The sequence below is a fragment of the Accipiter gentilis genome, chromosome 5 (assembly GCF_929443795.1).
Source record: "Accipiter gentilis chromosome 5, bAccGen1.1, whole genome shotgun sequence".
NCBI classification, from domain to species: domain Eukaryota; kingdom Metazoa; phylum Chordata; class Aves; order Accipitriformes; family Accipitridae; genus Astur; species Astur gentilis.
In genome coordinates, this window is record NC_064884.1 from 37026405 (window position 1) to 37040276 (window position 13872).

Sequence of the window (13872 nt, forward strand, 5' to 3'; positions counted from 1 at the left end):
GTGGAACCAGAGTGAACAATTTCATTTATTTTCATGCACCTGTGCGATGCTGATAATGTTTAGACTCACAAACTGGCAGCCAGGGAGTCTTTGAAATAAAAAGACATCCCTTAAAAGAAGCCCAAAATAATTAAAATAATTTTGTGTGTATCAATTTTTGTAAGACCTCTGTAACTTCTTTAAATTTCGTCTCTGCTAAATATTATCTCTATATGGGCTCTGACAGTCTTATGTCATCTGCTGTTACCTGTACTATCAGCTCCATATATTCCTACATCTCTTTTCCTTTCCTTCCAAGTTCTCTGTAGGCCATTCATAAACATCTCTTACAATTTTCTCCTTGATTCCAGGAGCTATGTTGCATGCTATTGCCTATTGCAGACAAAATGTCATTGTATTAAACTTACAGCCTTGCTTTGCTCGGCCAGTTATCTGTAGTTTTAGCATATTCTCTATGGTATACCACAAGAATGTGACGGAACCCAATATGCTGGGTTGCCCTAAAGGGAAAGGGGAAGAGGCATGCAGGGAAGATTATTCTGGACTTCCTTGTTTGAGAGGCTGCACTGAACCCCAATTTACTTCAGTAAATCATCTTAATATTTACAGAAAGTAGTGGCAGGGAGCAGTCCCCACTTTCACCTTTGCCAAGGGCCCCTGGGATGTCTGCACATCGATACCATCATGCCATGACATCTGTGGCAAAAGGCAATATCAGATTTTTTTTTTCCCAGTTAATGAAAACTCTGTGCTTCTAACATACCACTACACTGACTGTTTTGATTGAAGAAGCAAAGCAGCTGAAAAATTTTGCCATGATTGCTAAACATAAAGACTTCTCTGCCCTGCAACTAGCTGAAGAGGTGGTGTCAGATGATGATCCATAACGTATCTGAGAAGAATACCAGTAGCCATTGCTATGCAATTATTTCATCAATGACATTGAGCCTTTGTTATTTGCAGTCATACTAAAAATGTGCATACTGTGAAGCTTTGCTTTAGATTCAGAGAATTTATGTTTTTATGGAGATGACAAGTAATTTATTAGGTTAGCACTTCAGAATTTCTAATGTTGACTTTCTTCCTCTATAGTTTCTAGGTTTTGTTCACCATGACAGATTAGTAGGAATGTATTATGTGTATCTGCCTTTAGAACTGCTTTGTAGTTTGGGGCAGAAGTATTTGGCAAAAAATCATTAACATGCTAAATACTGGTTTTTTCAATTATATGAAGTAATCTTAAATAATAACTCTGCACAGAAATGCTGAATGTCTTGATGTTTAGATGTTATGACCATCAGGGGCATGATGATCCAGGGATTTTTCTTGACCTATAGAAAACAGGGAGCTGGCTTCCTGCATAATGTCATTTCATGTGGTTGTACATTTTAATGCATGTATTTATTAAGATGGTAAATGTATAGTTGAAGTATCTTCTGCATTTCAGCTTTAAAAAAAAAATCTCTTATTTCAAGGGGCCTGTTGAAATAAATTTGTAGAAATTTCGTTTCTTGAACTTGGACAGATACATGGACAACTTTGTATCATGAACAATGACTTTACAACTGAACTTTAGTATCAGGCTAGAAATCTGTGTAAATTTCTTGTAATTTAATGAAGGAACTGGGCATAAAGCAGAATCTAGCATTGATTCCAGTCCAAGTTCAAATTTCACTCTTCAGAAGTAACATGTAGTGTTTGTATACACATTACTGATACCAGGGTTTGCTGCTGTCCTTCCAGTCCTATAAAACAAAAGATGAGGTGCTCTCTCACCAACTAACTCATGGCACTTTTCTGCCTTTGAAGGGCGTTAACGTCGGTATTCCAGCCAAGCTATAGTTCAGGAAATTACATTTTTCCTCCCTGAATTTCCAAATGGATAACGTGGCTCCAGTTCTCTGTTCAAGGCCGATAACCAGTGCTGCTGGAGGCTTTAGAAAGACCAGGTTTATAAAATTAAACAAGTTACTCCGTAAGCAGCACAATAAATGATGCCTGGGTTTTTTTGTTGTTTTTTTTTTTTTTTTCCTCCTGCAAAGCTATGAGTGCCCCTAACCATTGTTCCACCCAGCCCCTCTTCCTCGAGGGCCTTTGGTGCCCTCGAATGACTCGCAGAAGGCCGCGGTACCTCCAGCCTCAGCGTGCCTTGGCCCTCACGCAAGCAGGCTGCGGGGAGCTGCTACCTGCTGAGGGAAACCATCTTCCTCTCAGAACTTAGATCTTTCTTCTACCCTTGCCTGCGAAAGTTGGTGAAACTTGCAGTTGCCGAGACGCCCCGGCGCCCGTATGCGAACGGCAGCCGCTAACGGCCAACAGCCCTGTCACGGGTGGGGAGGGAGCCAGGCGCCGGCTGGCGGGGCGGCAGCTCCCGCCGCGCCTCCCTCACCGCCTGGCGCCGGAATAAACGCGGCCCCTCCCGGAGAACGGCGGGGAAATATTTCTCCTGCATCCCCGGAGGGAAACGCCGCCGTTTCGCAGCGCGCCCCGTCCCCACCGCCTGGCCGAGGGGCGGGTGTGCCCCCCCCGGCGGGGGCAGCGGGCGGGCGGGCGGGCGGGGAGAGGAGCCCACGCCTCGAGCCGCTCCCCGCCCGGCCGCGGCGGAGCGAGCGCCTCTGGCTCGGCCGGTCCCTCCTCGCGCGCCGTAGCGATGCTCCCGGCTTCTCTGCCCGCGGAGGCTGTTTTCAAGATGGCGGCCGCGCGGGCGGCTCTGCGCGGCCGGGTTCCTGCAGCTGGGTAGAGCACCCCCCCCCCCCCATCCCCCTTCCCCTCTCCTCCCTCTCCTCGCTGCACCCCCGGCGCCGCAGCGGGCCAGGCCGGGCCGCGCACCGCGATCCGCCGCCATGCCGGCCTCGGTGCATGCATGAGAAACGTCGCCGCGCTGGTTTCTGCCGCCGCCGCCGCCATGGAGGAGCCGCCGCCGCCGGGGAGGTCAGTACCCAGCGCTGCCAAATAGGGAGCTGCGTCCAGAGAGCGGGGCAGGCCGCCTGCTGCCAGAGCGTGGCGTGGGGGGCCGGGGCCGCCGCGTCCGCGGCTGTGAGAGCCAGGCGCCCCTTCTGCACTGCGGGGGCACGGCCGCGGGAGCGGTGGGCGGCTGGGGGTGCGTTTTTAACCTTCCCACCCCACGGTTCCTGCGCGATGCAAAAGCTCCGGCTGCTGCTGTTGCTGCTTCAGCGCTTCTGTAAGCTCCCACCGAGTCAGAAAGTGCTTCGATAAGAAATCTCTAGTGGCTGCGGTGGGGAAGGCAATGTTTTGTGGGCACTCTGCAATTAAAACCAAACCGTTTCCTCTCGGTGTGTTTCTGGGGTGTTTCTGGGGCACTCGCAAGGCCAGCTCTCGGGGAAAACTTTTACCGGCAGTTAGGGCTGGAGCCGGTGACTCGGGAGGGTGCAGGGGAGGGGGAGCAGCTGTTGGAGCCCCCCTGGAGGCTGACAAAGTGTGACCTGTGCTCGCTGACTTGCGAACGGCGGTGCTAAAAACGCTGCCTTCTGGAAGGGTGTCTGGTGTTTATAGCAGCCGTGATTAAAACCAGGCAGGTAGGTTCTCTCTGGCGCGCCGATAAAACTGCAGGATCTTGGAGCATCGCTCCTGGCAACGTTGCAGTCGGTATTTGTCAGAAGATACAGTTTAAAAAAAAAAAAACCAACAACCCAACAACTTCCACAGACGGCTAGCGTTATGATGCCTTAAGCTTTTTGCAACTGCTGTTACCTCCTGAATGTGCTGACCTGCAGATTGTTTTTTTGCAAGTCTCCCTCTGTGCCCTGCTGAGAGATGGGGATGCAAATTACTTCATGGTCTAGTGTTTCCAGCCGGCTATAGAAGTGTTGCATAAGTCCAAGTTATTAATTCCTTGGCAATTATTTCTCCTTTTAAAATAACATCCTGTTGATGCACTTCACTTCTCACTAGGAGGCATTCAGGAAACGTTTTTTAAAACGCTTGTGTGATCAATTAGTACTGTAAGGCAGTAGTCAAGCATGTTGTATTCCAGGTGTGCTGTGCAAAAAAAGCTATGTGTTGTCACGTTCCTGAGATCATTCTTGGATATTGCAAGCTACTGTTTCGTACTGATGTAATAAAAGGGAAGTGGTGATGCACTCCAGTTTGGATTGAGGCTATGGTGTTGAACAATGTCTGGTTTGAGTTTTCATTAATGTATTTTAATGATTTGTTTTTCTTACGTCATGAGAATGCCCAAACCAGAAGGTATATAACAGTTAATTAGATTTAACAGAAATATTAGGAAATAAAAATGCCAGTAGGGCAACTGAATTTGTAAGCTTCCAAGTTCCTTTTTACAGTATCTTCAAAGAATAATAGTGCATGTTAAGCAGAAAATGATTTAAAATTAAGCTGGTACAACAGCATGACCCTAGACCTGGGCTGTCTTCATGTAGAAGAGTAATCTGCAGTGCCTGAATGGAAAACACCCAGGCATTTCCTGTCTAGGGCCATTTCTGACCTCTGCTGGATTCTGCTTATTAAAAGACAGTTTATGTGAGTCGGATGTGGGTGTGGATAGTGTGGTGGCAACTTTACCCAGCAAATGAAAATTGAATTAGTTATTTTGGAGTGAGCTGGTGGGTGGGAAGGAGATGTCTCAAAACAATTAGGTAGCCTTAATTTGTGTAGGGTAATGCGTGTATTCCACTGTGATTCACTTCTGTAGGTACTTTGTGTATCAACTTCACATCTGCTTTAGAACAGAACTGTTTCTCTGGCTTTATGTAGTACTGCTTTTTCTTAAAAGTAATACAAGAGTAAAGTGAAGCTTTTTCAACATGATTAAAGTTGATGTAAACTTCGGAGTTATTAGGTGTTCAGTCTTACAGCTGGGAGGTTGGAATCTTGTTGAAATCAGTGGGACTGTGTGCAGGCTTGGGAATTTGAAATCCATTTGGTGGCAGATAGCTTTTAATCCTGTTTGTAGAGTAAGAATGTGTTCTTGTGATAAAGAGTTCTGGCTAGCACTGAAGGGCGCTGGTATAATGCATTCTTTTGAAGTTAAATTTAATTCTGTTGGAGAAGTACTTGGTCATTCTCATTAGCAATACACCTACATTTGTTTAAAAGAGAAAGTTTATTGATTTATTGTTGTGAGACTGCCTTCTGTGTTGGAAAACTGTGTAAGGATTCTGTGTCTTGTCATAATATAAATGCAACGGTACATTTTGTAAATCTAAGGCAAGCACACAATATGTTCATGGCTTGTTTTGAATTATATAGTCCTTAGTCCAAAGCATTTAATTGAGAATCCCTCTCCAAAAGCAAACTGTTTTTTCCAGGTCTTCCTTTCTTTCTTGAAAGATAGACTGTGGGGTGGGGATGGAGGGGAGGCAACTCTAAACTGAAAAATGCTCAGGGAACCTATGAGCACATGTCGATTGTGAGGTAGGATTGCACTTGGACATTGGACAGCCTGCAGTGGTTATGGGTAAATGAAAAGATAGGACTAAAAGGTTTTGGAAAGAATTCACATTTAAGTATCAATCCTTGTAACAAAGCAAACAAAGTTTTCAAGATAGATGTTTCCACTTAGATAATTCAGAACGCTAATTAAAACGGGTACATGTTTGGTGCTTCTTGGTTATGGCCTATAGGCTTTAAATTTTCCAAGCCCAATTTTAGGCTTTCACAAGAATTTTCTGGCACGAATTCCACTATAGAGAAAAATGAGGCCTTAAGCATTTCCTTTGTTGGGATGCCAAGTTTGGTGGCACTGCAAAGGCATGAAGAGCCGTAGGGCTACTCTAACTTGTGCCTTGATTGTTTGTAGCCCTCTTCTCCTGGCATATATCCAGTGCAGGGGGTGAAGGAAGGAGCAAGGCTGTGAATAAAGCAGGACAGAATTGTGAATTCCTCCACGCTGGGGAATTTTTCAGTGGTCTGTCTATCAGATTTGTTTGCTCTATGATGACAATGAATTGGGCTGTCAGTCTGCAGCATCTGTTATTTAGGCGAAGCCTGAGGTCATGTCGTGAATTGTACTCAACCTATTTTTCTGTTTGCCAAACTATCTGTATGACTGATAGTGTATCAGCAGTGAAAGAGTTTAAAACTATTTTATCAACTTAGGATCATAGCTTCACTGGGAAAAAATGGTTTAAGTGTATAGAGTTTTACAATCCTTTTTGGGTAAGATGTAATATCTATTCTTCATGTATTGCATTTTCTTGTTAACATGTGCAAGATTGGGATGAATGACTGATTACTCCACCTACGCGCAAACACCCATGAAGTGCTAGTTGAGATGTCTTTGGCATTTGTAGCAGCAAGGATTAGTCTGCGTTGTGTGGCTGCCTGAGTTGTTTTTATGTCTGTTAATTAGTGCTGTCTGTGTCAAGGTTGGTTTTACTATTATGTAAGCTAGTGATATTGGCCCTTGTGGAATGCAAACTGTGCTGTGATGAAAAACAGATGTACTGAATTTAAAAGAAAGGATAAGGGATATGCAGTAATTTTTACTTTAGGGGGCAAATTGGGATTTTTAAAGGCTTATAAAGATTCGGCTTCCATGACAACCACGCTTCTTCAATTATATACAAATTATTCTTTTAAACTGGATCTAAAATAGATTTAGAAGACAATTTTTTTATACCACTCACTGCTAGTCAAGTAGTATGTTGACTTTTCAGCACAGCAAGATACAGTTATTTCTTCAGTTGTGTGGTTGCATTTGCTGTTGTATATGCCATTTATGTTTGCAGGGCTATTACTTTCATTAAATTTTCTTCTGCTCTTAGGTGTTAACTGCATTGATGCAATGTTTATCCTGTAATCTATTAACTAAATAATTTTTTAATTTTTAAAAATAACTTAGAAGCTTATTAATTTAAAGAGTTGATAATTGTCCCATGCTCATCCTTGGCCAACTGCAAACATAAAGCCAAACCAGAATGTTTGCTCTTAACACCTGAGTTTGAGTGTTACTGAGCTGTTAAATGTTCACTCATGTCCAGTCCAAGAACCCTGTATGTAAAATCACATCAGCTTGCCGTGAACCCTGATCAGGTTTATTCTGTATCTAGGCAAGATGGGAAATAACTTTATTGCCTTGATGAATGTCTCCTGCCGTCGTGAGGTGGAAGGAGGAAATTAATTCTGTTCCTTCCATGCCCTGCTAATGTTTAATGGTATTGACTGTCTTATGTTGCTTTCTAATGTGGTATACATGTATGATTTATTCTGACCTCGGCTTATGTGTGCTGCTGGTTTACTTGCTGATGGCTTCTCTGAGAGCAGTATTTGTAAAGGTTTTTATCATTTTAGCTAAGAAACATCCATCCAGTAAGTGGTAACAAGGCCACAGTTACTTATGCATCTGTTACTTCTCGGTTGCGTCATAGAACTCTCTGTGGGCATGTCCATTGCGCATTTGGGATGCTCCAAATAGTGCAGAGTACTGCAGCTCCATCGCATGGCCTGCGTTTTCCAAAGGTCATGGATTAGCAGTCCAGCATCCAGTGCTTAGGCACCACCTTCCACTAAAAACATACTTAACTTTTAAGGCTTTACCTTTAGGGTTCCTGTAGACGTTGACTTCATCTAAAAGATTAACTGCAACTTTGGGATCAAAACTAGTTGTCAGCTTTTTCTTGTCTAGGAATGGAACTTTCTGCCAGAAGAGTAAAGTCTGTGCATGGGGGAGGGGGGGAAGAATGGCCTGTTATCTTTTATCCTAGGTCTGTGTCTTTCCCAATTTATCGCTGTTGTATATGATATGCTTATAGCTGAGCCTAGCAGCCTAACGCTTTCTGTCATAGTATCTTTTTTCACAGTAGTATGTAACTTTTCCTGATGTGGTTTAAATTTTCCTGAAAATCCATCGAGATTTGATAGTATAGAGTTTTCATAAGTAGTTCTTAATTAAATATACTTTATTTTTTGGGTGTGTAGCTTGAGTAGCTTGAGACCTTGGGGTCTGATTTGTGCATGTGCCAAGAATTTAACTGCAGCACTTATCCTTTGGATTTATACTGTGCTTTGTAATGCTTAACCATCTCTACCTTAGTGAAGAAAATGTATTTCAGGGCTTCTCATATTAAAAAAAATAATAAAAAATAAAGTGCTGTTCCTGGAAATTGCAGTTAAAAAAAAAAAAATTTTTCCCAAAGATGAGTTAGGATATACTTGAGGTTGAAAAAGTAGCACTAAGGATGAAGCATGGTGACTGGAACCAGTTAATACTTTGGCATTAGTTGTTCTGAGGCATTGAACAGAAGAGAGCTGGATACTGGCTGGGCTGGGTGAAGGTCTCTTAACTCCTACTGTTCTAACCTTTGATCCATTTGGAGCCTCATCTGGTAGGCTTAAATGTGGATACGTGACAAACCCATCAACATTTTCACACTTTTTTTACACAGTCTGTTGTTCTTTCTTACTGAAATAACATATGGTACAGTTTTAATCAAATAATCTATTTGTGAATGGGGAAAAAAAAGCCTCAGAGATGAATGTGCATGCGTATTCTCTAAATGCTGTTATGTCATAATCCAGACTTGCATGAAAACTTATAATAATCCAAGATGGAAAAATTAGTTAACCTTTCTCTGTTTCCAAATTTACTAGCAAAAAAAGAACAGGAAGTTCTGATTATTATTTTTTTCTGAGATGAGAACATGAAGAACTGCCAAAACTGTTATAAGAGCTCTATTTTATTTATTTTTTGTACTTATTTCTAGTTGGTGTAACTTGCAGAAGAAAAATTACTTCCTTGGATCATTTAAATAGGTCTCAATAGCTCTTATATCTGCTTGCAATAAAAAGATATGATTAATACTAATTTGCATTTTGCTTAATTTATTTTTAGCTCATTGTTTGATGATTTCTCTTTGAAGTTTACCGTATTTTCATAGTAAGTTAAAAGGTGCTTCAACACCTCTCTGACGTTTCAATAGCCTTTGTTACATTTTTCTGTGACTGTGTCTTTCTGTCCTAAATATAATAATCAAGCACTTAGAAGCTTCTGCCCAAGAATATAGGAGAATGTGGGGGAAAGTGTCAAAGTATTAGTAATTTACAAACCTGACTGTTGTAGTTTCCAAATCTTGAAGCAGAAGGTTTTGTCTGAATTTCTCTTAAAAGAAATACTGCTAGTCAATACAGTAGTGCTGTAAGGAACTTTGTAATGGGGGGAACTGGCTACAGTCAGTCATGTGCTTGAAGTGTACTATAGAAATGAAGTGTGTTAACACTTGCTGGGTCCTTCTGTTCTAATTGAACAGCTTAATTAAGAGTTACCAAGGGCGAAAAAATGAAATTGGGAATCGATTAAAGATTAACTGTTTAGCTCTAAGCTTTACATTAGTCTTTTCCCCAGTAATGACTTTTTTCCTTGCAGATTTCTGCAGAAATAGTGGTTGTTCTGTCACAGTGAAGTCTTGCTCCAAACCGCTGCCAATCATGCAGCAGAAATACTTGCTTTGTACTTCTCTCAGGCCTTAACTGATCTGGGATTTATTGTACTTGGTGCTTAACTGTTAGCAGGGCTGTTGTAGCGTAAACCCATAGTTTGCAAGCAGGTGGCAAGATGTATGTCAGGGCTTCATAGCAGCATTGGGTGGTTGCATTTTTGCAGCCATGCTAGAGGTTAGTCTTCAAAGATAAACAAGGCATAAATAGTGAGCGAAGCATGGCTATTACAGGGCTACTATTACATTCTGACTATTTACCAATGAAGTTTTAGTGTTTCTGTAATTATTTCTGTGTTGATGACCCCTTGTTCATGGGTTAATTTATAAATAAGATACTGGAATTATGTAATTCAGTCAGTTCTTGGTAGTGATACAGGTATTACCTTAAGCATCTTCCTGCCTAAGTATTTTGCTTTTATCATTGCTGCAAGTAAAAAATTACATTAGTTTTGCAGCTGACCCAGACTAGAAATTAGTATTCTCATCTCCTAACATCCTTCTCTTCTCCCCCTCAACGAGGAATATCTGTCATATGAAACTTGCTAGCATAACATTAAGTACATTTGGTTGCCTAATTAAAATTAAAGTGAAGTTGGAAAAATCCTGATAACAAAGATGTTCCAGCTAAGCTGGATTGTTTTGTCAGCACCAGTGAAGGACCAGGGTCGGTACTTCCAGTTATGCTTGTGCATCTTGGGCACTGGTGACTTCTGGCAAAGTGTCAGTGGAAAGCAGAAAGGACAGTCATCGTGGCATCACATCTTATAAATTGCTTCAGCTGCAGCCAGAAGAGAGTGACTGAGGGCACAGTTTTACGTTACACTCAACATGTTGGAACAGCAGGTTGCTTTCTTCCCCTGGTCTTTCCCCAAGAAGCAACCAAGCTCCTCCACTGCGTTCTTTCTGGATCTAGTAGTCATGTGTCTATGGAGTTTTCACTTCAGCTTATTATCTGATGGGTAACTGATGCACCAAAAAATTAATGGGTTTTTTCCCCCATCAAATTGGTGACTGAGTTCGCATGATTGTTGGCTTCTGTGCAGAGGGGCCAGGGATGCGCAACCTGCGAGAAAAAAGGCACACTGTAACATGTTCCCCTTCTTGTGTCAGCTTACTGTGACTATAGTCTTGGTAATTTCTGAGGCTCTTTACTTCATTGCTGTAGAAAATTGTGTGAATAAGCTTCATTACGTTTCATACTCAATTTAGAAAGTTTTTTAATATTACTTCATGTTTTTTGTGCTCTTACAAGCTTCTCTGCTGTAAGCTGTTCTAATGAAAACAGATTCTGTAGAATTTGCATCTGCAGACTTACTTGCTGAAAGAGAAAAGCGCTTTTTTTCAGTTAGCGGCAGCAGTAAATGATAAAATTACTACCTCTGTTATAAATAAATTCTACTGTCCCCTGCCCAAGTGCTACCTTTTTTCCCCAGCACACTGGTTGTTCATTCCTAGACTATAGAGACAATTGATAATGCATCTTGCCTTTCCCGGATTCCTCTGGGAGGAACAGCTGAATTTGAATATGAATATTTCTTAAAACTGAAGTTGTTATACTGGTACTATTTCTTCTTTAAAATGTTATTTTGAAATACTTAGTGAATACAGAAAAGCCCTAGTTTTCTGCTTTAGAATGTTGTTTTAAGACAGCAACATGAAAAAATATTTTTTCATTTCCTCAGATTACTTCCAGGCATTATCTTTAGCATCTCCGTTTCCTTCAAACTTTCTTGTAATTTTAAGATAAGTTTCAAGTTTGTTTTTTCCCATTCATTTTAGCCTTGACATTGGTGTGCCTTATATAGTATCTGCTTTTATGGTTAGAGAAATTGATGAAAGGTTGAATGTGACCCTCATAAATATTAGCTTTAAGAAGAGATGGGAAATGGATGCATTTGATTAGGTAGGATTAGCCACCTCCTGTAGAAAGGAAGAATAGTGCAGATATAAGGGTGATCATAGGGATATACTAATGGAGTTAGAGAAGTGTGCTTGAAAAACAGGTCTTGAGAAATGAAAGGAATTAGCAGTCTTGATTTTTACTTACCAACTGCAGGAAGAATTATGAGTGCTTTAGAGAACAATGTTTTTATTTTGTGCTTCCTCTCTGCCTTTTTTTTTTTTTTTTTTTTTAATACAGCCTTCGTGCCAGAAGAGATGATACGATGATGCTCTGAAGCTCCCGTTTTGCACTATGAGATTTCTGTTAGTTGTTTTTCTGCCAGGGTTTATTGTCGAGTTAAGTTATCCAGATGCCTCTTTTCTAGAGTAGAGTAATGTCTCCAAGATCCTTGTGAGCTGGAAACTTGGAACACCAAAGCTTTTGTTGCTGCTGTCCCCCAGCTCAAAGTTGCTTTCAGTGCTTTTTGTTCTACTGGTGGGATGTGGCATGGGTCTGTGTGCTCTTGTTTTCTCTAAAATTTGGGAAGGCAGCAGGTAACAGATACTCCTTCCAGTTCCTTACTTGAAACCATGGGTATTCATTTGCCAAACAGTGATTTCCAAGAGGGATAAAGGGTTTTTTTCTCAGGAGGAAGCTGATTCAGGCCTTAAGAGAGACGCAGTGCTTTTTAGAATTCTAATTGCATTCGCCCTTCATAATTTGAAAGCTTTTCTGTTTTTATAAGATTTCTACACTAGAAGAACTTTTAAGAAGGAGTGTATCTGTAATTTATCTTTGTGGTGGTGATTCTCATTCAAAAAAACCTCTAAAACTTGGTGTTTTCCTATAGCTTACCCAAATTGTCTTAAGGATAGCAAATTAAAAAGCCAGACATGTCCTTAGTTTCAAGTCAAATTTAATTATATTGTTAAAAATCTTATCACCAAGTTTGTAACACTAAGTCCTATTAATATGTTGGTAGCAATCAGAAGTTACTGGTGATTAAGATTTAAGACTGACTGCTTGGAAATGCTGAGCTCAGGCGCTTGAGATTCAAATGTGAATACAAGTTCAAGTATCTCCATTACTGTATGTCAGTATTAGGTTTTAAGGTGAAGAATATTTTTTTACTGTCTGTGCAGGTACAGTCACAATAGGAATACATGACACGTACACCATGTAAATGTCCGTGCTAGTCGCAGAATTTTCGTATCTAGTTAACCAGGCTATTTCCCCCCCACCCCATAACACTGTGCCAAATTTACACAGGATGTATTTAGCAAAAAATACAGTTTTATTTGTACAAACTGTGAGCAAATTCCTGCTGCTCTGTAATAAAAAATAAAATAATAAGAAATCCCCAAGATTTGTTTCTTGATTTTTACTGAAGGCTTCCTCGGAATTGCACTTACAGTCCTTCTTACTTCAAGGTTTTTTGTTTCTTTTGCTGCCCTTATAGCAGTTTGTAATAACTGCTTTGAATGCAATAGCTGCAAGCACGCACTTTTAGTATTCAAAAATGTAGCAGATCTTTAAGAGAAGACTGTATGCAAAATTAGATTTATAGTCCTTTCTGCTTTCAGTTCGGGCAGTTTTCAGAACCAAGTCCATTCATTTTAAGCTTATAGCTTTCCTCAGAACGGGGAATCTTTAAAAGATGATTAAAAAATAGGAGTGTGTGATGCTTTCATAATGTTGGAACATAATACAAGTTTACACCAGATAGCAGTCCTGTACTTTAGCAGAATTTATTTCATCTTAACTTGTTTTCCTGATTAGGTTGTCTAATCCTCAGTCTTAGCTTCGCAAAGAGCTACAGGTTGATTAATGAAGTTCCTTCCTTGTGCTGTTGGTCCAAGAGTACTGTCACGTTCTCTTGTGCTATGCAGATAAATCGAAACCCAGTGCTGCCCCACAGAAGAGAGGTTAGAGCTGCTGATTCCGGACTTGTGTTGTGTGTGGTGTTTAGCAGCTCTAACTGGATACCATTTTGTTTTTCAGTTTGAACAGATGCAGAGATGGTTACCTAAAAATCCTGTTTGCTCTTTGCATTGCCAGCAGCTGCCGGATGACGATAATTTGCAATTATGTTCTTGTCAGAATATTGTTTATCTTTGAAATAGAACGGTTGCAATTACATTTAGGGAGAGCTACCCTAGCTTTAAAAAGATTTGATTGGCAATGTGTAGCATGTATGTTTTCTGCTACCTTAGCCTGTTCTTAGTAATGCACATTGTCAATTAGTTGATGAAGTGTTGTCTTCCTACAGACTTTAATTATCAAGCTGAATCCCTGTGAAGGAACATATGTTTGAAAAATAGACACTTTGCCTTTTAAACAAAGACGCTGAGTGTCAAGAACAAGTACTTGGTAGTTCAGTGGTGGACCTTGTACAGATCTTGCAGTTCTCTATATGGAAATGGCAGGGTGCCATGGGAAGTGTTGAGAAAGACCCTAACTGAAGTGTGAATGGTGTAATGCCTTTGATACTGCAGGAAGCTGTTTACGGCAGCAGCCTGTGGAGCGCCCAGCTTCGTAACTGCGGTGGTGGGTGATTACCCTGGCTACTGCGTT

General features: G+C 41.1%; 1 protein-coding gene across 8 annotated transcripts in view; it reads left to right on the top strand.

Annotated features, from left to right (window-relative positions):
• The first annotated feature begins 2548 nt into the window (after nucleotides 1-2548).
• MAP3K4 (mitogen-activated protein kinase kinase kinase 4) overlaps nucleotides 2549-13872 on the top strand; it is a 74898-nt gene continuing 63574 nt past the window's right edge. For 7 of the 8 annotated variants that reach the window (XM_049801634.1, XM_049801630.1, XM_049801632.1 and 4 more), the window contains exon 1: nucleotides 2549-2931. In XM_049801634.1, coding sequence (XP_049657591.1) covers nucleotides 2864-2931 — 68 coding nt within the window. In that variant the 5' untranslated portion in view covers nucleotides 2549-2863. Of the gene's footprint in view, nucleotides 2932-2968; nucleotides 3236-13872 lie in introns of those variants that run through there. The other variant, XM_049801635.1, reaches the window with a different exon arrangement.